This window comes from Diceros bicornis, chromosome 23 (genome assembly GCF_020826845.1).
Source record: "Diceros bicornis minor isolate mBicDic1 chromosome 23, mDicBic1.mat.cur, whole genome shotgun sequence".
NCBI lineage: Eukaryota > Metazoa > Chordata > Mammalia > Perissodactyla > Rhinocerotidae > Diceros > Diceros bicornis.
Window position 1 is genome coordinate 28,043,587 of NC_080762.1, and position 22,766 is coordinate 28,066,352.

A 22,766-nucleotide genomic window follows, 5' to 3' on the forward strand; every position below is an offset into this window, starting at 1 on the left:
CCATTTCCCATTTAAATTCCCAGACAGTAATTTGGCAAAATGAGATCTACGATATTTAGGGTAAAGATGCAGGAGACAGAAAAACAAATTAGGTCTCATTTCATGCTACTTGAGTATTATGTGAGAATGGTAAATGTTTCACTTTCTTATTTCCAGATTCAAATCATTAGTGCAGCTTAAGCAGAGATACAGGAATAAGAGAAATTACATAAATATTCTTTGAAAAATTTTTATTTCAAATTCTATACACATAAAAAAAAGACTGTGGCAAAGATTTATTTGCTTGCTTTTTACGTCATACTAGCTCCTTCAACTAAGATGGTTTTCTGTTATAAAGTAACACAATTCTCTCATGAATTTCTTCCTTTTTCAGGGATTCAGAGTCAAAATTTATAATACTAGTGGGCCTGGCACAGAAAGCTTTCATGTAAAGTTTACCAGATTGAGTATCTGGGAGAAGAGGATCTCAGGGAGGAGAGAAAACTATTAATGAAAAGTAACGGGCAGGTTAAATTCCTACCATGCAACATTCCAGGGGTTCTGCAGAAGGTTCTACCTCTTATATTTTTCCCTCACATACTTCATATTTAGAAAAAAAATTTTTATTAGTAAACAAAGTGAACTTATTAAATAATAATTCAGCTTCCTACGTATACTTACCAACATCATATAAGTACCAAATTAGAACGCCTGATCAACATGAGATGACAATGGTTTTCTGGCAAAGACAAAGAAATCCAATGACGAAACTTTATAGTGGGTAAATATTTGATTTTCATTAGATTTTTTCAAATTTTGAGTACAGATTCCTATTAATGTATTTTTGGGTTCAAGAGGCCCAAATAGAGAGCACGTGTCAATCAAGTCAAGAGGAAAAGGAAACCCTAAGGAACAGAATCTCGGGTAAGGCCATGGGCCTCCTCCCTTTGGCATCCTCAACAAAGTAGCTACAAGTTTTTCATACTGGATATTACTTGTGTATCTTAAAACTTTCTAAAACCATGCTCCACTTCCCACTAAGTTTCAAGTCCAACACGGTCTGTTAGGTTACAACAAATGTTTCTAGGACATCAATGTCCTAGAAACATTTGTGATCGGTAAATAGAAGAATGAACTCAGTGTAACATGGAGTTATTTTGTTTTCTTGGCATGGGGCTCTGGAATAGCAGAAGTAAAATTTAATCTTTACCAGGAAAGGAAATAAAAGTTCTCTGTCACTGCAGCTTTATTTTTAGGGAAATAAAAGGAGTGCCTGCACCTGGGGTCCTCCCCAGAGAGGCATACCCCGGTCTTGCATGACTCCGGGCCCCGGCAGGTGGCACTTCCTACTATGCTCAGAGCTCCGCTTTCACCTGCTTTGCTCAGAACTCAGAGGCAAATATTCCCATTTGGTTGTTTTTGTGCATTTTTAACATCCCCTGAGGCAGCCCCCACCACATGTTGAGTTGCCTGTCTGCCCGGCTGTCCAGGTTACCTCTGGAGGTACCAATTACCGTTTCTGTTAGTGCTTTGGTTACAAAGATGTATACAAGTTGAGAGGTTTATCCTTAAGCTTATTTGTACTGTAAGCTCTGTTCTTTTTAATGAATATTTTTGCAGAATTCATCGTTTTTCAGCAACATGTATCTTGTGTTATAGTAGAAATCCTGTACTTTGCACTTCGTGGATGCTTAATGAATGCTGACAGATTATTTATAATAAATTAACTATATCACAAGAATCTTAAAAAGTGATTCCAAGGAACAACTGTGTTGACAATGAACCAAATTATAAGAATTTAGCAAGATCAGTTGACTTCTCTAGAATATAAAATCTTTAAAAGTCATTTTAATTTGCGTCATATATTTATCACTACTGTTTTAGAGAAACAGAAGCTAACTTTTCATTTTCAAAGACTGATGAACAATTGTCCATTAGTTCTTGAATTTGAATTACAGGAAACTGTACTTGTTTTTCAAACCATTTGGCAACTGTAAGAAGCTGCTGGTCACAAAATGCACGTCCAATAAACTGCAGTCCTATTGGCAACCCTTGGTGAGAGAGGGCCGTAGGGACACTCACTGCTGGCAATCCTGAGGAAAAGAAAGAAGCTATTAGTTGATTAATTCTCCATCCTAAGAAGCAGAGACCTCTTTCACTTTCCAGTGCTAATAGGTAAAAGACTGGATAAAGTTTATAAAATAAGAAAAATTATATGATATACATGCTTTTGTACCTTCCTTTGTTCACTTCACAATATATCTTGGAAATCACTGTATATCAGTTCACAGAGACCTTCTTCCTTCCTTTTTTTATAGCTGCATAGTATTCCTTTATGTGATTTTACCATAATTTATTCAATCATTCTTCTATGGTTGGGCATTTAGGTTGTTTTCAGTATTTAGCTAGTTCATACCATGCCCCAGTGAACCACCTTGTGCACATGTGTTCTGGTACTCTTGAAAGTTGCTCAGATGAAGAGGGATTGCTTCATCAAAGGATAAATGCATATGTAATTAAATATTGCCAAATTCCCCTCCAAAAAAGTTGTACCGTTTTGAACTCCCATCAGCAAAATGAGTGCTTTATTCCTAGAGCCTTGCCAATAGGGGTGTGTTGTTGACCTTTTGAATTTTTGCCAATTTGTTAGTTGAGAAACAGTAGATCAGGGTAGTTTTAATTCTAGGTTTGGGGCAGAGAAAGTACAAGATCCTGGGATATCTTGTTATGCCATAAAAGAAGGAAATTTTCAAAAATTAATGGGGACAGGTCTAAAGCATACATGCAACTTAAAGGGGCTCCTGCTGGCTAAATTTGGAACACTTTGAGCATCAAAAATAACAATGACAGTAATTGCTTATAATACACTGATTTTTTTTTTTTTTTTTAAAGAAAGCTGTTCTTTAGAAAAGACTGCTAGCTTATACATGTAGAAGAAATGACAGAATTAGAAAAGTCAGCATTTTGTAATTCTCTAGGAAATAATTCAGGCAAGGATCATCAATAGATGCTAAAACTGGGTTCAAGATTATTGGGGAACAGGATATTCACATGGTCGCAAAGCATTACCTCGCCAATTGCTCTTAATTGATAAAAGGAAAAATGTACCTTTACAAGGAACACATCTGGCAGTTACTTCCTTAACCAAGGGAATCAACTTAGTTTCCAAAAGTGGGACAAACTGACATTAACTATTTCCTGATGTGAAGAGTACGATGTGAAGAGTATGTAGTATTTCTGCCAAAAATGTTTAACTCAACCCAATCACGAGGAAGCAATCTGACAAGTCCAGATTACAGATGGGACATCCTCTAGGACAAGTGGACTAGACTCTTCAAATAAGTCAATGTCATTTCAAACAAAAATTTAAAAAGGTGGGGGATTTCTTATCAGAAACTATGCAGGCCAGAAGAAAGTATCTCAATATTTTTCATGTCCTAAAGAAAAGAACTGTCAACCCAGAATCCTGTATCCAGCAAAAATAACCTTTAAAAATGAAAGGAAAATCGAGACATTCTCAGAAAGAAAGCTAAGAGAATTGGTTGCCAGCAGACCTACCCTAAAAGAATGGCTAAAGGAATTTCTCTAAACAGAAAGGATATGATGAAACAAAGAATCTTGATACATCGGGGAGAAATGAACATGAGCAAAAGTATTGGTAAATACAATAGATTTTCCTTCTCCTCTTGAGTCTTCTACATGATGTTTGATGATTGAAACAAAAATTATAAGAGTCTGATGTAGTTTTAAAAAAAATCAGAGAGAACTGGGGGACTGTTCTAGATTTTGAAAAGACATCATAAACAGATGTAATATATCAAGGGAAAAAACAACTTATAAAAGACATTTTTGGTACAATTAGGAAAATTTAAATATGGACAATATTTGGAATATTATTGTATTTATGTTATTTTCTTAGGTGTGATAATGGAATTGTAGTTATGTAGGAAAATGTCTTCATTCTTAGAAGATTCATGCTAAAGTATTTAGGGGTGAAATGTCTTGATGTTGAAACTTTCTTTCAAATGATTTAGCTAGAAACAAAATGTGTGTGTGCACACGTGTGTGTGTAGAGAAAGAGAGAGAGAAAGAGAAGAAGGAGAAAGCAAAAGAGGCAAAATATAAACAAGGGTGAATCCAGGTGCAGGGCATATGGGTATTCACTATACTACTTTTTCAACTTTTCTGTAGGTTTGAAAATTTTCAAAATAAAAGTTAAAAAATATGCTATTAAGTGGATTGATTCTGAATAGGTGTGTGTGTGTGGTGAGTGCATGTACGTACGTACCTATGCACACGCACACCACACACACATACACATTCCTAAGCATTCCAGAAGGACAAGCTGTTGCCTTTAGGGAACAATCCAGCTAGAACCTAAATTGAAGACCAGGTGCCTGCCTAAAAAACTGAAGAAAACCAGAACGTTCTTGAGGGATCCTCACCTGCCATATTTACCGCCTGTGTAAAAATGTCATCCTGGGCACTTCGTGTCCTGTTGTCTTCTTTGATGAACTCCGTGTAGGGTACTGCCTCACTCAAGGTGGTAGGAGTTAGCAAGACATCCACTCCAGAGTTAAACACATTCACAAAATCATTAGCAATCAGTCGTCTCACTTTCTGTGCTTTGACGAAATAATTCTCATAGTTTCTGTGGAAAAAAATAGTTGATATTTTAAGGGCTTTTTGTTATTTCTTTGAATCAATTCTCATATATAAGGACTGTCACAGGATCACTAGATTCTTCACCTTTATGAGCAGGCACCAATAAGATTCCTAACAACACATAAAAATGAATTTTATTCCACTGTGCTGTTATTCTAAAAGTTTGTGTATCTGGAATGTAATCAATCAGAATTCACTACTAGATGCAATTCTGTACATATAATCACAAAATACTAACACTTCCAGGGAGATCATTAAACCAGAACATTCATTTTCAGGTGAGAAAAATCAAGTGCATAGCAATTAAATGACTTTCCAGTGGCTATAAAGATCGGCAGTAGTAGAGGAAGGACTAGAACTTAGGTCTCTAGAGATTCATTCCAATCCTTTTTCTATTATAATGTCTTATTTCAACTATAATATAATGATAACTAATTATTATAAGGACTCTGAGGTTTTGCATAATTCTGACATGCCATCGGAATTAGATACTAGGAAACAGGCTCTGGAAACAGAAACTGGGGAAAGTACACAGTGTTTGCAATTTTGTATTTTATGCATCGGCATAGCCCAGGAATGGAAATGCGAAATTCAAGAAGTAATGCTTACTTTACTGAAAAGAATAAGGAATTAGCCAGACAAAGGAGTGACCATAATAAGTCAATGATGCAAAGAAACGGAAAAAGAAAACACTCTTTACAGCTTCCTGAAGCTGTTAAGGAAGGCTGGCAAAAGCACTAGCAGTACTAAACTTAAGTTTTCTCACCTGTAAAAATGGATATAACAACTCCAGTCTTATGAGGACCAAATACAATGAGATAAAAATGGGAAATCTTTTTTACCCTAAGAGCGCCATAGAAATATCAGCTGTCCTTACTATCATTTGACCACAGGGTCTATAGAGATGAATGCAGGCATCACCCATAATTTACACAACAATGACAGTGAATGGCTTAAATAATGTATTTAACAGCACTTCTAAAATCTGAATTTTATAAAAGAACAAATACTTCTGTTTTCTACTAAATTTCTTCCTACTTTAAATATGGTTCAAAAGTAGAACTACTGCTTCCATCAACGATGGAGTAATAGGGTTGGGATTTACCCGGTCATCTTAAACAACCAGAAAACTAGACAAAAGCAAACAATCATTTTCAGACATTAGATACCAGGCATTCAGGGAGTTCTGAGAGAAGGGAAGCAAACAAGTAAACCCTTTAACTTCCTCAGCAGAATGCCTGGAGGCAGCTTTCAGGCCTCCGCCTGGAAGAGTTTGGGGTGTTCTCAGTAAGTTAAAGAGACAGAGATTGGAAGTTCAGAGAGGCAAAGAGGGCTAGAATTTGCAGAGCATACTACTGGGTAGGAGAAAGCAGCACACAGAGAGAGCTCAAGAGATCTGCAGAATGATCCCTCGAGTCTTGGCTGAGTACTGATCAGTGCATGTATGAGAAGAAACTCCCAGGCTGGGGAAAAAAATCACCAAAAAACAGTACGTCGAACAATTCCTAGAGCTCATACAGGGCTAGGAACGGTTTATGTTCCTAACAGCCAAAGTGGAAAGACCTCGTAATACATGGAGCATCTGGCAAATGTTCAAAGGTATTGCCTAAATACCCTAAAGTAGAGTTAAGTTAGCCCAGACCAAAGGCTAGTTTGGACTCATCCTCACAAAGCTTAAAAGGAATCCTTGAAAGGATCTAACAGATTCTAAGTAACTTAACTGTATCCCAGAACAAAGTCCAACACTGTTTAAAGAAACATAACAGGGGCCGGCCCGGTGGTGCAAGCGGTTAAGTGCGCGCACTCTGCTGCGGCGGCCCGGGGTTCGCTGGTTCGGATCCCGGGCGCGCACCGACGCACTGCTTGGTAAGCCATGCTGTGGCGGCATCCCATATAAAGTGGAGGAAGATAGGCACCGATGCTAGCCCAGGGCTGTCTTCCTCAGCAAAAAAAAAAAAAGAGGAGGATTAGCGGATGTTAGCTCAGGGCTGATCTCCTCACCAAAAAAAACAAAACAAAAAAAAACAAAAACAAAAATAAAAAAAAAAAGAAACATAAAAATCTAGCAAATGACAATGTAAAATTCACAACGTTCAGGCAAGCGAAGAAGCAGAAAATATAACCCATAACTGGGGGAAAAAGCAATCGATATAACCAGATCCAGAAATGACAGAAATGTTGGAATTAGCAGACAAGAACATTAAAACAGCTACTATGTTCCATATGTTCAATAAGGTAGAAGAAAACATAAAATTGTGAAGAAATCGAAGAGATAAGAAAACCTACTTGGAACTTCTAGAGATGAAAAATGCAATATATGAAATAAAAATTACACAGGATGGGACTGACAGCAGATCGACACAGCAGAAGAAAAGATCAACAATTCTGAAGACACTAATGGAAACTATCCAAAATCAAGCACAGAAAGACAACAACAACAAAAAAAGGAGCATCAGTGAGCTGTGGGACAACACCAAGCAGATTAACACACACGTAAATAGAGTGCTAGAAGGAAGGGGGAGGTCAGAAAAAATATTTGACGACATAATGTCCAAAATTTTTCCAAATTTGATTAAAACTATAAACCCACAGATCTAAGAAGCTTAACAGATCCCTAAACAGAAGAAATATGCAGAAAACCACACGAAGGCACATCATAGTCAAATCGCTGAAAACCAACGATAAAGAGAAAACCTTAAAGAGGGAAAAAAAGACATAATATGTATATATTATGAATGGCAACTACCATTCTACGCTGTTCCTATGAGTTTGGTTTTGTTTTTTAGATTCCACATATAAGTGAGGTCATACAGTATTTGTCTTTCTCTTAACTTATTTCACTTAGGCTAATGCCCTCAAGGTCCATCCATATTGTCACAAATGGCAAGATTTCCTTCTTTTTTATGGCTGGTCCATCATATACATATATATATATACACACACACACACACCATATTTTCTTTATTCTTTCATCTGTCAGTGGACACTTAGGTTGTTTTCATGTCTTGGTTATTGTGAATAATGCTTCAAGATAGTGATTTCATTTCCTTTGGATTTATACAGTCATGTGTTGCATAATGATGTTTTGGGCAATGATGGCATATCCGATGGTGGTTCCATAATATTAGTACTATACAGCCTAGGTGTGTAGTAGGCTATATCATCCAGGTTTCTGTAAGTACACTCTATGATGTTCGCACAACAATGAAATCACCTAATGACACATTTCTCCATTATTAAGCAACGCACGACTATACCCAGAAGTGGGATTGCTGAATCATATGGTAGTTCTATTTTTACTTTTATGAGGAACCTCCACAGTATTTTTCATAGTGGCTGTTCAAATAATATTTTTGGAAAAAGTAATCCTAACTATCGGCTCCGAGGGGATGCATAAATGAATAAAATGCTTTCTCTCCTTGAGGAAATGTAGAAAAACTCCAGGAAGCTATTCATTACAACAACTACTCTTGCTTTCTCACACTTCTCATGTCCTCTTAGACAGACTTGGTGGTATGGAAGATGAATCCCATTCATAAGATGGTGAATAAATTTATATTTAAGACAATCTAAGTAGGAGTCACCGTAATTTAGAATTCTTTCTCGGAGCAAACAGATACATAATACAAGGGAAAACTCAGTTGATTCACTAAATTTTTCAAGAGACACCAATGTAACTTCCTGCTTAAGGCTCTAATAGCAATAAGGCAACGTGGCAATAATAGGGGACTTGTAACGAGGCTAAAATCCGTCAAGGCTTCCTACTTAGTTTGCACAAATCTATTAGCTAGAGTGTCTATGTTTTTTTTGTTTTTGAATAACCAGGAAGCAAAAGTACCATAAACAGGCCCTTAATTATGATTTCTAATTCATATCATAAGGATTTTGCTTCTTTAGCAAATATCTCAACTTATAAGCCCTGATAGACATGCACTACTTTACTCTTGAGTTTTCAAGAATGGGGAAAATTCCTAAACTAGTTATCTTACTCTTTTAATAAGAAAAAATTTCCTGAGAGAATTCTTCCTCTCACCACATCATTAAACCCTTCTCGTCTGGTTGCAGCATACATGGCTTCAGTAGACACATCAATGTCACATCTGTGACCTGAAAACAAAAAAGAGATAAACATTTCTTGAAAAGGAAGTAAAGTTTGGGCTGAAAAGCAGGCCTAGATTCACATCTGTGACCAATACTAAAATTTCAGGAGATTGCCCTTAATGGTTCCTTTTCTTTGTCTGCCTTGTGACTGACCAGTCAGGAATCAAGGAGACAGAAGAAAATAACCAAAAGGGAAACTTCATTTGTTCACTCATTCATTCACTCACTCATTCACTTAAATGTTTACTGAGCTCCTACCATGTGCCAGGCACTACATTAGATGGACTAAGAATACAAAGATAAGATACTGTCCCTTCAAGACAGACACAGTCCAGAGAGGTGAACCGAACACACAGAGATATTTATGATGAATACTGTAAGCATAGTGCTAAAGTGACAAAGGTAAAATTATTCATTGATTTACTTCTCTAAATTGTTAACATTATCTCAGGTAATAATGTTTTCTGCTAAGGGTTCACCAATAAGTGAACCTTTCAAATGTTGGAGACGACTACCTTAAAAGTCCAAAACACAGCCATCTTACCGTATTCTAGCCCATCAAATCTTGCCATGTTTGATGCCACTTCTGATGTACACAAGACATGGTAGCAGACAATCGAATAGCTGGTGTGGGGCAGGGACACTTCAATTACTTTGGCCCCCTCAGACTCAAAGAGGTTAGCAGCTTTGGACCAAAGAGACCGTATTTCACTTGACAATTCTGGTGTAAGATATTCCTTATTGGAAAAAGTCAAGATACAGAAATTAGAACATCTGTATGGACAGTTTTATAAAAATTTGTACATCAGGACCTGTGGCAATACATTAGAAAATTTGGTTAAATTGCTGTAGGTAGCTGGAAAGACTGAACTACTTGAAGAGTGTTGATGGCATGACATGCACAGTACTAGATATTATGAGCTGGATATAACATTATTAAAGATTGGAGATCTGGTTGGAGTAACTTATTTGTTAAATGTTCATTACATGTCAGGCACTCTGCTAAATGCTTTTCAAAGGTTCTGGCATTTAATGCTTTTAACAATCCCATGATGTAGATATTATCAACCTTCATTTTATTAACGAAAAATATCAAGACTAGAGAAGTCAAGTAACTTTCCCAATATTACATAGCAGGTAAGTAGAGGATCTAGGATCTAGGATTCTAAAGTAGGTCTGTTTCTAAAACCTGTAAACTTCTAAAACCTTAAAAGAAGGTACAGCTATTACCTTAATGGAAGATTTGAAAGAAAGTAGTATTTCTCTACAGCAGTGGTCTCAACTGGGGGCAATTTTACTCTCTTCCTCTCAACCAGGGGACATCTGAAAATGCCTGCACACATTTTTGGTTTGAGGCTGTGGTGATGGCAGGGGTGCTACCTCTAGGAGAAGAGGCCAGTGATACTGCTAAACATCTTACAATGCATAGGGCAGTCTCCCACAACAAAAAATTATCCAAAACATTATTGCTAAGCTTAAAATTTAAAAAGTTTTTTAAAGGTCGGTAACTTAACATATTTACTTCCATGTATGAATTACTCATTTGCTACTGTAATCATTGAAGTAGTAATATTAATAATGATAGTAAAGACGATATCATTTATTGAGCCTTTACTATGCAAAGTACGGCTCTGTGCTACATCCTTTACATCAGGGATTAGCAAACTATGACCCATCAGTCAGATGAGACTTGCCAGCTATTTTTGAAAATAAAGTTTTATTAGTACACAGCTGTACTCTTTTGTTTACATATGGTCTATAGCTGCTTTCACACTACAGTGGCAGAGTTAAGTACAGGCATGTGTTGCTTAACAACAGGGATATCTTCTGAGAAATGCATTGTTAGGCGATTTCGTTGTTGTGCGAACATCATAGAGTGTACTTACACAAACCTAGAAGGTATAGCCTGCTACACACCTAGGCTATATGGTACTAATCTTATGGGACTACCGTCGTATATGCAGTCCGTCATTGACTGAAATGTCCTTATGTGGTGCATCACTGTAGTTACAATAAAGACCATAAAGCCCAAAATATTTACTAACCAGCCCTTTACAGAAACAGTTTACAGTCCCCAGCTTAACATGGTTATCTAATTTAAACCTCACCACTCTCTGAGATCAATACTGTTATTATCTCCATTTTACCAATGAGGAAATTGAGCTTAGAGAGATTAAGTCACACGCTCAGGTCACACAGCTAATAGAAGTGGCAGAGCTGGGATTCAAACCCAACCAGTTTGCTTCCCAATTCTGTGCTCTGTATTTGACTTGATGGTATTTCTGTAAAGTAATGAAAGGAAAGAGTTACCTTTGGAATTCCTACACATAGTTTGCTCACATCTGTCAAACTGGAAAGCATAAATGGTTTAACAGGATCTTGTATTGTGGTAGAATCTTTGGGGTCATGCCCAGCCAGTACACCTGTAAGGAAGAATACTTATGAGTGACGTATTGTTTTACAGTGAAATTACAAAGTTTTGAAATGACATGTAATCATATAAATACCCAACACAATTGCTGCATCATCCACACATCTGGTTAAGATTCCTGGCACATCCATCGAATTCACCAAGGGAATGAGACCATGACGAGAAACTAAGCCATAGCTTGGTTTTAAACCGACAAGCCCACAGTGGGCAGCTGGATTTCTGGTCGATCCTCCTGTATCTGATCCTAAAGCCCTGGAATTTAAATAGAATTCTCTTTAGAAGAATGACATATCTCTAATTGTATTTGGAATCTCTTTTTAAATGTATATTTTTAAACTGTATTTTCCCCTGATTATACAAAAGTAAAACATGCCCGTCTCAGAGAATCCTTAAAGTACAGAAAAGTGTAAAGAGTTAAAAAAATATTCCACTACCCTGAGGTAAACACTGTTAACATTTTGGCATATTAACATCATCTTTTTTTTTTCCTGAGGAAGATTCGCCCTGAGCTAACATCTGTTGCCAATCTTCCTCTGTTTGCTTGAGCTAACATCTGTGCCAGTCTTCCTCTATTTCGTATGTGGGTCACCACCACAGCACGGCTGCCAACAAGTGGTGTCGGTCCACGCCTGGAAACTGAACCTGAGCCGCTGAAGCAAATTGCGCTGTACTTAACCACTAGGCAACATGGCCAGCCCCAACGTCGTCTTTTTTTAAATACATTTTTTCTTTCATAGTTTGGGTCATTCTATAATCATAAGTTTCCATCTCTTTTTTTTGCTTATCATGAGCCTTTTCCTATGTGGTTAAAATTACTGAAAATTTAAAACATGCATAATATTCTATCATATAAATGGGCAATTCTCAATATTTTAAGGTTCATTCTCCTATCAATATACATACAAATCTTATAGCTTCCTTTAATGACAATTTTACAGCATGCTTTTACAAACTAAACACACCCCTCCCAGAAACTCAGAAACAGCCCTTCTGCTAGCCCACTTAGAATCATGGATAGAAATGTACTTTAATTTAGTTAAACATTTATGTTGTTGTCAACTAGGATAATAACTGCATAATAAATGACTTTGTAATAAACACCTTTAAACATAAATCTTTGCCCACGTCTGATTATTTTTCAAGCTAGCTTCCAAGAGGTAGAGGTAATGGGCCAGAGGCTCTGCCCTACTGTAAGTTCTTAATATATATTGTCAAATTACTTGTCAGAAAGGTTACACCAATTTATATTCCCAATTGCAGTGAATCAGATTGTGATTTAGGTTTCATTATCATCACAGAGTGCTAGCAGTTCTTAAAATTTGGTTAATTTGATAACCAAAAACCTTTGTTAATGTGCATCGCTGAATAATTTTTCACATTTATTTGTATTTGCATTACCCAACTGTGAAGTATCTGTTTATTTCTTTGCCCAGTTACCTACAGAGTATATATATATTTTTTGTGTGTGTGTGTGAGGAAGATCAGCCCTGAGCTAACATCCATGACAATCCTCCTCTTTTCGCTGAGGAAGACTGGCCCTGGGCTAACATCTGTGCCCATGTTCCTCCACTTTATATGGGACGCCACCACAGCATGGCCTGACAAGCGGTACATCGATGCGCACCTGGGATCCGAACCCGGGCCGCCAGCAGCAGAGAGCGTGCACTTAACCGCTATGCCACGGGGCCAGCCCCTGTGTTTTTCTTATTAAAAAAAAACAAAACTAACCTTGAGGACATTATGCAAAGTGAAATACATCAGTCACAAAAGGACAAATATTGCACAATTTCACTTATATGGGGTACCTAGAGTAGTCAGATTCATAGAGACAGAAAGTAGGAGCGACGCTGCCAGGGGCTTGGAGGACAGGCAAATGGGAAGCTGTTGTTTAATGGGTACAGAGATGCAGTTTTACAAATGAAACAAGTTCTGGAGATTGGTTGTACAACAATGTGAATGCACCTAACGCTACTGAACTGTAAACGTAAAAATGGTTAAGAGGGTAAATTTCACATTATATATATATTACCAAAATTAAAAATTAAAAAAAACTTTTAAACCTATTTCAGAAAAAAAGTTTTTTCTGATTTGGAAAGTCTACATGCCTACTGCAAAAATCAAAATATTATATAACTATATAATATACAAAGTGAAATTTCTCTGCCTGCACGATAATCCTGTTACCAATTTTGATACACATTCATCCAGACATTTCCATGCAACCAACACATATACATATGTAATTATTAATTTTAACAGAAATAAGGTCATACTATACATACTGTTCTGCAACTTGTTTTCCACTTAACAGTGTATCTTGGATATCTTTCCATGTCACTACATAGCACTCTAGCTCATTCTTTTTGGTGGCTGCATAATACTCCAAGAATCTTCCTGTTTTTAAAACTATTATAAAAGAAACAAATCAAAAGGGGGAAAACAAAGCAGAACACTTGGTGCTCTGGGACCCATTCAGTCTGCAGCTACTTGGGGTCTGTGCTTCTCCTGACTCCACCCAGAGGGACGCTCTGGGCTGAACAAGGCTCCCGCCAGTCACACGGTCCTTGTGCTCTACAGAAATGCAAATTATATTGCCTGTCTTACCAAGTCCATTTGAGCTGCAAAATCAGATTGTGGCCTTCACAATTTCTAAAAGGATACATTTTCTTATTAGGATTCACTGATGGCTGTGTAAAAGCAAAGCCTACATTTCCATAGGAATTATGTGTCAAAATGCCATCTTCTCAAAGCACATTCAGAAAGATGAACACTAAGTGGGGTGATGAGGATGAAAAAAAGCACCTAATCTTGCAGTCCTAACTTGTCAGAACTCTCATTAATATTAATGCAGTGCTATAACATTCCACAGAGATAAAATGAAATGGTTTTACTTGTTAACAAGATTTCAGGGAAACTAAAAAAAAAAAACCTGTAGAATCCAAATCTCCATAGCTCTAAAAAATATAAATAATTTATGGTTGCAATGCCTGTGAAAGAGCTTAGTGGCAGTGGATAATTAAGGAGAGATAAAATATATACAATACTACTAAAGAAACACATTCAATTTAGTTAAATTGAGACCAATAAAATATAGTAACAGCAATATTTACATACTCTTCTTTGGGTGGTTAAGAAATGCTTTACAGATGAGCCTTAAGACATAAAGCATGATGGATGGATTCTTTCCAAATAAATACAAAGGATGACGGTTGAACAAATCAGCTCCCTACAAACTCAAAAATTTTACTTACTGATATACATTTTTAGTTGCGGATTTATGAAAACACTATTTTAAATATGCTATTGATACATATTAGGAACATTTCCTCTTTTTTCTTTCTTTTTTTTTTTGCAAAAATCGGATTTAGCTGAAGGATAAACCATAGCTAACAATTTAGTTCAGCAGCCTTCAACTAAAGCCATGGTATGTCAGTCCCGAAATATTTGTACAGTGAGCAGACACCCAAATGAATTATTTAAAAAATGGAATTCAATGAAGTCCATTAATGCTAACTGGTTTATTCTGCAAGATCCATAAAATGCCGTTCCTCCTATGGAGGAAGAGTTTAAATGTTATCTTAAAGTTAAATGTATAAAATACATATAAGTGTACCATAAAATTGAATGTATTTATTAGATATAATTTTGATATACCATTGAGCATGAATAGCTCACAAAAAAGAAATAAAAATACCAAGGGATGAACTACTCTATTGTTGGATTTTGCGTATGGTTTATGACTATTTGCATTGGGTTGGGTTTTAAAGTACAGATAGAAAAAAGCATCTTACGCAAAGCATGTGAACGCTGACACGGCCGCCGCACTCCCTCCCGAGCTTCCTCCAGTTATAAGCCAATTTGAATCCTCATTCTCATCGTGGGACTTCTGCTTCTTCTTTTCTCTATATTGTTTTGAGTAACTCCAGGGGTTTTTAACTGGTCCAAATACACCATCTGTGCTTCCAGATCTGAGACGAAGCAGTGAAGCAAGACACCTTAATGAAACTTTCATTTTATGTGAAATTTTCATCTCCTGATTATATTATTTGCTTCTGACACTGTATAATCCACTGTAACTTGAATTGGAAAAGGCAGGAAGCCTGCTCAGATGTAGCTTTCATTAATTAGATGGTTGAGGAGGTGGAGGATGGGAAATAAGAGCATTTGTGGTAGGAAGCAGAAAAAACTAGTCTGTTAAGAAAAGAAGACTTTTTATCCCAATTGATCATCCAATTCAGCTTAATATGCTTTCCCTTGTAAATTACAGTTTTCCAGTTGAAGAGTGTCACAAACATTCAAACAGTTAACAAGAAGTCTTTTGAAGTAATTCCTCTATTAATCAGAAGTTTTAAGACAAGCATAAGTGGAATGCTAATAACTTAATTTTAAAATTTTGAAATAACTTCTGTAAGTGAGCATAAGTCGGGCCATCTTGTTACACTAAATGGCCCCAGCCCCTCCTCTGTGTGACTACTCGCTGCTCTGCACGTACTCTAAAAAATTCACATGCTCTCCTGATTTATGGCCTCCACTTACGTATGTACTCCCCAATAGCTTGATAAATTAAAAACTTTGTTCTGTGAATTTCTCTCCAGAAACAGGCTGACCACAGGCGGGGAACACACCTATAAGGTATCCATCACAGCTGACAGAAGAATGGAACAATGTGATACCTGGAGCCCAACATCCCTGGAACCCCTCCTTACTGCCCATTTTCCCTATATAACTGCCTCAAGATTCTGTAATCTTTGAAGATGGGTCTTTGAGACATTAGTCACCTGTCTTCCGATTTGCCGGCTAATCTAATTAAACTTCGTTTCTTGATCTCTAACTCATTGTGATTAATTGGCTCAGATCGTGGCAAGCAGAGTGAGGCCACTGCTTGGCATCATTTCAAGCCTACAGATAATTGCAAAAAATAAAAACAGTATGAAAAGAACTTTATACCCCTTACCTAGAATCACCTATTGTTAACATTTTACCCAATTTGTTTTATCATTTGTGTATTCTGTGTGTCTGTTCATATACACACATTTTTCTCCTGAACCACTTAAGGATAAATTATACACATCATGGCTCTTTACCCTAAATACTTTGGCATGTATTCAGTATGCACTTCCTAAGACTAAGGGTATTCCCCTATACAGTCACAGTATAGTTATCCATGTCAGTAAATTTAACATCAATATAATATTTTTATCTAATTTACTGTATGTAATCCAATTTTGTCACCTGCTCCAATAATATCCTTTATAGCATTGTACCCCCTTCCAGAATAGGATCAGGTCTAGAGTCAAGTATTGCATTTAGTTATCATTGTCTCTTTGGCCTCTTTTTTAATTTTTAAAATCATTTACCAGCCAATGGACATTGAATTATTTCCAGTTTTTTGGCAATTATGAATAAAGCCACAATAAATATTATACTGAAAGGCCCTAGCCCATGCTTTTGTGTAAACATAAGTCTTCATCTCTTGGGTAAATACCTAAGACTGAGATTGTTGGGTCATTTGGTAAGTGTATGTTTAATTTTATAAGAAACTGCCAAACTATTTTCCAAAATGGCTACACCATTTTGCATTCCCTACCAGCACTGTATGAGAAATCCAATCACTCTGCATCCTTGTCAGCACTTGATATTGCCATTTTTTAAGTCATTCTAATAGGTGTGTGTATCTCATTGTGGTTTTAATTTGCATTTCTTTAATGACTAATCACGTTAAGCATTTTTTTTATGTGCTTATTTGCCAACCATATATCTTTTTTGATGAAATGTCCACTTACATCTTTTACCCATTTTTTTAAAAACTGGGTTGTTTTCTTATTATTGAGTTGGGAAAGGGTCTATATATACTGGATACCAGTTCTTTTTCAGATATACGTTTTGTAAATATTTTCTCCCACTCTGTGGCTTATTTTTTCATTTTTAACCGTGTATTTCAAAGTACAGAAGTTCTTAATTTTAATGAGGTCCAATCCATCAATTTTTTATTTTATGGATTGTACCTTATGTGTCTTAAGAAATCTGCCTAACTCAAGGTCACAAAAATTTTTTCCTATGTTTTCTTCTATAAGTTTTAGGTTTTACTTTCTTTAGCCTCTTTTAATCTGGAACATTTTCATAGCCTTTCTTTGTTTTTTATGATATTGACATTTTAAGAATGTTTCTCATTTCAGATTTGTCTTTTGTTTCCTTGTTACTAGCTTCAGGTTGTACATTCTCAGCTGGAATATTGCATAGGTGATGGTGTGCCCTTCTCAGGGAATCACATCTGGAAGTACCTGATGTCCACTTCACCCTTATTGGTGATGTTCATTTTGATCAGCTGTTAAAGGTGATGTTCTAATAACTTATGTTTGAGTTTATTCCCATGGATTAATTTATTCAATATATATTTATCGATTCCCAAGAGGTACCACTGTAAATAAGAGAGTCAAGGACTCTGCCTCTATGAAACATAGACTAAACAAATATTACAAATGTGACAAGTGTTATAAAAGAGGAAATAAAAAGTGCTTTTGGTGAAAGACTGAATGCTTTCCCCCAAGACCAGGAACAAGGCAAGGATATCTGCTCTAATTACCACTTCCGTTGTACTGCATTGTACTGAAGGTCCTAATTGGTACAATAAGGCAAGAAAAAGAAATAGGAAGAAATAAAACTGTCTCTATTTGCAGACTACATGATCATTTACATAAAATACACCAAAGAATCTAAAAAGGCCACCTAGAACTAATAAGTGAGCTTAGTAAGGTCATGGGATACAACGTCAATATAGAAAATTCAATTATATTTCTATATACTAACAATAAACAATTAGAAATTTAAAAAATACCATTTTCTATAGCATTAAAAAACATGAAATACTTGGGGATAAATCAAACAAATTATGTGCAAGATTTATATGCAGATAATCATAAAAATATTGCTGAGAAAAATTAAACAAAATCTAAGTAAATGGCAAGATATAAACTGTTTATGGATCAGACAACACATGTAAAGATGTTAATTCTCCCCAACTTGAGCAATAAATTCAATATAAGCACAATCAAAATCCCATCAAGCTTCTTTATAGAAATTAGCAAGCCAATTCTAAAACATATGGAAACGCAAAGGACCTAGCATATATAAAATAATTTTGAAAAAGAAGAACAAAGTTGAAGGACTCTCACTACCTAATTTCAAGGCTTACTATAAAGCTACAATAATCAAGATGGCGTGATATTGCAGTCAACAGAGATATGCAGAAAAGAACAGAATCCTGAAATAGACCTACACATTTGTGTCCAACCGATTTTTTAACAAAAGAGCCAAGGTAATTTAATGAGGAAAGGATAATCTTTTTTTACAAATAGTGCCAGAACTACTCGACATACATATGCAAAAAAATGGACCTTAGCATAAACACCATATACAAACAATTAACTCAAATGGATCAAAAGTCTAAATGCAAGAACTAAAACTATAAAACTCCTAGGAGAAAACATAAGAGAAGAATCTTTGTGACTTTGGGTTAGGTAAAGATTTCTTAGAGAAGACACAAAAAGCATGAATCATAAAAGAAAAAAAATGATGAATTGGACTTCATCAAAATTAAGAACTTTCACTCTTTGAAAAGCACGTTCAGAGAATGAAAAGACAAGCCAGAAAATATTGCAAAAATATTGGGAGAAAATATTTGCAAATCACCTATCTGATAATGGACTTGAATCCAGAATATATGAAAGAACACTTACAACCCAATAAGAAGACAAACAACCCAATAAAAAAGATGGCAAAAGATTTGAATAGATACTTCACCAAAGAAGATATATGGAGGGCAATATAAACACATGATGTTCAACACCATTAGTCTTCAGGGAAATGCAGGCTAAAACCAAAATGAGATATGACTATATACCTATTAGTCAATAGAACCCAGTCTCACAGAGGGACTGAAAAACTGGCATTAGAATCCTCAAGAAATCACCTCACTACTTTTAGGTACCTACATTTAATAAAGTTAAAGACACAAGACAAAAGAAATATAAGAGAAGAAAATTTCAATTTTACTTACCCCATAGCAAATTCATCTAAATTTGTTTTTCCCATTAGTAGAGCTCCCTGATCCAACAACTTCTGAACTACGGTAGCATTATAAGGTGGTACATACCCTGAAAAAAATTCAGCTGTTTTTATTATGGGAGAGAAAACAGTGAACATGTAAATATGCAAGAAACAAGATTTTAAACTGCAATTAAGCAATTCATAGACATGTGTGAATTATTCCTAATTTGAATAGTAGGTTGTACGTTCTTCTGAAAGTTAGTTTTTTCTACTGCTAACTGCTATGTTTTCCAAAGACAATCTATATAGTCACTATTTTTATAACCTAAAAACGTAGACTTTAACAGTTAGTACTATAAAATATTGAATGATAGTCAGAGATGTATCCAATTCATTTGAAACTAACTGCAAATCATTATTTTGTTCATTGTATTTGACTTTCTCTTCTCAGATGATGCTATATCATAGAGTAATTTTTAATCTATTTCCAGTCAGAAGTAGATCTTTATTCTCAATTAAAATTTCCTTTATCTAGTGTATATTCCACAATTAACAACAGTCCACCTATCAGAGGAACCTGGGGCATATTCCTCATAGAATATTACTTTTGCGTGTAGTATTCTGAATAACCTTTTTCCATTTCTTTTTCCTCCTAGGATCCAAACATCTTGATAAATATGATTCCTTTTGACCTGCTAAACTGTAAAGAATAAATGAAGCACAGATAAGTATAGTGATATAAGAGATGGAGGAGTTAGGAAATAAAAGATAACTGGACAGTAGATACTAATGAATCCTCACACTATCCTCAAGAGAGGGGTAATGACAGTCACTTTGCACTTATTCCCATGTTATCAATGAGTGGGAACTAGAGGTCACTTAGTGTGTTTGTGGTGACCAGTTATTGAGTCTTCCTAAATAGGATTGCTAAAACTTCCTAAACAGGATTCACCAATTAAGCTGCCCTATCTCTAAAGAATAATTTCGCATTCTGAAAGAACAACAATAAAAAGGTAAAATTCCATCCTGAGTATTTCCTTTGCAAATATAATTAGTCTGAGAATATCTTGGTGCTTTAGTATTTTATCTTTAATTTAAACTAAAAAATACCTATTTTTATAAAACTATTAATGCTCTGATCAGTTCAACTTTACCTTTCAGCATATTTGATGCACATGTTGTCTCAATGCCAGCTGTGCTAAAGTTGTCTTTTACTGCAACAGGAATTCCATCCAAATCCCCAAGTGAGTGACCTGGGTTAAAAAGCCAAAAAATAAGAGATACATCTAGTTCAAAATATAAAGACACACTAATATAGTTATTATAATAACTACTAGTTTTTGGTAAAGACACTTTCTCGGAAATCAAATTTATGTTAAAAATGATTACAGTCGGACATTATAAAACATCACATATCCATTAGCCTCATTTTTATTATACCTCACAGCAAGTTCTTTAAATAAGGGTATGTTTTACGTTAAAAGCTTCACTTACCAAATGGAAACTGCTACATCTAACTAAGCTCTTTCTCTAGAGATATAACAATTAAGTATAATTCAAAGTAATTTACCTTGCTTATATCTTTTCTCTGATTCTTCAGCTTGCTTTAGGGCCACCTCTTCTGATACAGTAATGTAAGCATTTAGAAACTTGGTCTTCTTGATAAGAGAGAGACATTTTTGACACAGCTCTGTTGGAGTAATTTGGCCTTGTTTCAGTGCTGCAGAAACCTATAGCATATACAATTCAAAAACCCTTTACTGAGTCTGCAGAAGCTTCACATATTATACTGAGGTGGGCAGATAGAGTGGTAAAGTATAAAATTTTGAAGTGAAGCCTGGATTCAAAACCAAGAGAACCTATCAACTCCACACTTAGCGTAGTGAATGAGGGTAACACATAGATCAACTTGAGGATGGGTTGGAGGACATGCCATTCATTACGCTAGCTGAGTAATTTTCTGTTTCTGAGTCAGACTTCAACAAACAAGAGCCATGGTTTAGGCAAGCCACCCTGTCTAGGAGAAGTAGAGGCCCAGCCTGGGGGAAGCACGGGTTAGGGTGGATTGTGCACAGAGAGCAGCTTAGCTGCACACAGGCAGCCCAGAATGAAAAAAGAGACATCAACTAGACAAGGCATTCCAGAACTTTACGGCTCTAAATAAAATCCTTATAGCTATTGGACAATTCAAGCAAGAGCCACTACAAATTGAGAGAAATGCTTATAAAATATGGTTTCAAAAGCAAACTAAAAATGAGCCAGCCCTGATGGCTTAGTGGTTCAAGTGCGGCGCTCACCGCTTCTGCGGCCCGGGTTCGCTTCCCGGTCAGGGAACCATACCACCCTTCTGTCACTTGCCATGCTGTGGCAGCCGCTCACACAGAAGAACTAGAAGGACTTACAACCAGAATATACAACTATGTACTGGGGCTTTGGGGAGGAAAAAAAGAAGAAGATTGGCAACAGAGGTTAGCGCTCAGGGTGAATCTTTCCCTGTAAAAAAAAAAAAAAAGCAACTAAAAACAAAGAAACAAACTTCTTTGAAATCCTGTCTTTAATGCCTTAGGATGGCTAGTAAAGAAACTGTTCAATAAATGCACTACAAGTGACCAGAACCTGTATATTGAAGTAAGTGAAGCCTGAGGTGAAGCTATGACTGTTGAATAATTTCCTTGTTCCTTGTAGGAAGTAATAACAATAAAGACTTACTAATCAGATAAAAGGAATGAACAATAAGAAGTCAAAGATGATACAAAAACTTTGGAGATTATATGGAAAGAGAGTTGGACAAGATGGAGCTCAGAGACGAGAGGGGTGGGGGAAGAAGTAATATTTATTCAGTATTTACCCAGAGCCAGGCACTGTTGCTGTACATGCATTATTACTTCATTTAGCTCTTAAAGACACCACAGAAGTTAGGTATTATTAACCTCATTTTACAGATGAAGAAACTGAAGCTCAGAGGTGAGTGATTTGTCCAAAGTCACACAAGTAGTAGAGGGCAGAGGTAACTTCTTATCATATGCTCCTTCACCATTTCTCTCCACACTAGTGGAAGCTTAGTTTCTCCTCTAAGCTGACTGTATTTTCATGCGTCCTATATCCATCAAACAATGGGAGTTTGCATTTGAGGGGAAAATCTGCACATGATCTGCTCTCAGCTGTTGAATAAATCATCAAAGCAGGCACATTCTTAGGGCTGAGGGTTTTAAATAAGAAAAGAAGTGGGAATAGGCCATTGAGTGGACCCCTAAGGCTCCCAGAGAAGAGGAGAAAAGGACTGCCACAGGGAGGCTGGGGGCGTGGGGGTGATTCAGGGATGAGGAGGGACAGCTGGGCTTGACTTAAGCAGGTAACCTAGTAACAAGAGATATTTCTGTTGAATGGTTTGTATAAAATGTAAACTCTTTAGAAAAAAAGAGCTGGAGAGAAAAAAATGCAGTGTATTCTAACAGTGTAAATACGGAGTGGAAAGTAAGAAGACAGTGGTAGGCCGGGTGGAAGAGTGAGAACTAGCAAAAGGCCAAAGCCAGAGAGACAGAGA

The 22,766-nt window shown here is 36.2% G+C and overlaps 1 protein-coding gene across 2 annotated transcripts in view; it reads right to left on the reverse strand.

The window, feature by feature from the left end:
* Positions 1 to 213: 213 nt before the first annotated feature.
* QRSL1 (glutaminyl-tRNA amidotransferase subunit QRSL1) overlaps positions 214 to 22,766 on the reverse strand; it is a 28,371-nt gene continuing 5,818 nt past the window's right edge. The window contains exons 1-11 of one of the 2 annotated variants that reach the window (XM_058566533.1): positions 22,071 to 22,141; positions 20,793 to 20,952; positions 20,377 to 20,475; positions 19,233 to 19,329; positions 14,968 to 15,144; positions 11,253 to 11,428; positions 11,056 to 11,168; positions 9,290 to 9,482; positions 8,634 to 8,751; positions 4,425 to 4,630; positions 214 to 2,072 (exon numbers count right to left, since the gene is read on the reverse strand). In XM_058566533.1, coding sequence (XP_058422516.1) covers positions 1,852 to 2,072; positions 4,425 to 4,630; positions 8,634 to 8,751; positions 9,290 to 9,482; positions 11,056 to 11,168; positions 11,253 to 11,428; positions 14,968 to 15,144; positions 19,233 to 19,329; positions 20,377 to 20,475; positions 20,793 to 20,952; positions 22,071 to 22,097 — 1,587 coding nt within the window. In that variant the 5' untranslated portion in view covers positions 22,098 to 22,141 and the 3' untranslated portion in view covers positions 214 to 1,851. Of the gene's footprint in view, positions 2,073 to 4,424; positions 4,631 to 8,633; positions 8,752 to 9,289; positions 9,483 to 11,055; positions 11,169 to 11,252; positions 11,429 to 14,967; positions 15,145 to 19,232; positions 19,330 to 20,376; positions 20,476 to 20,792; positions 20,953 to 22,070; positions 22,142 to 22,766 lie in introns of those variants that run through there. The other variant, XM_058566534.1, reaches the window with a different exon arrangement.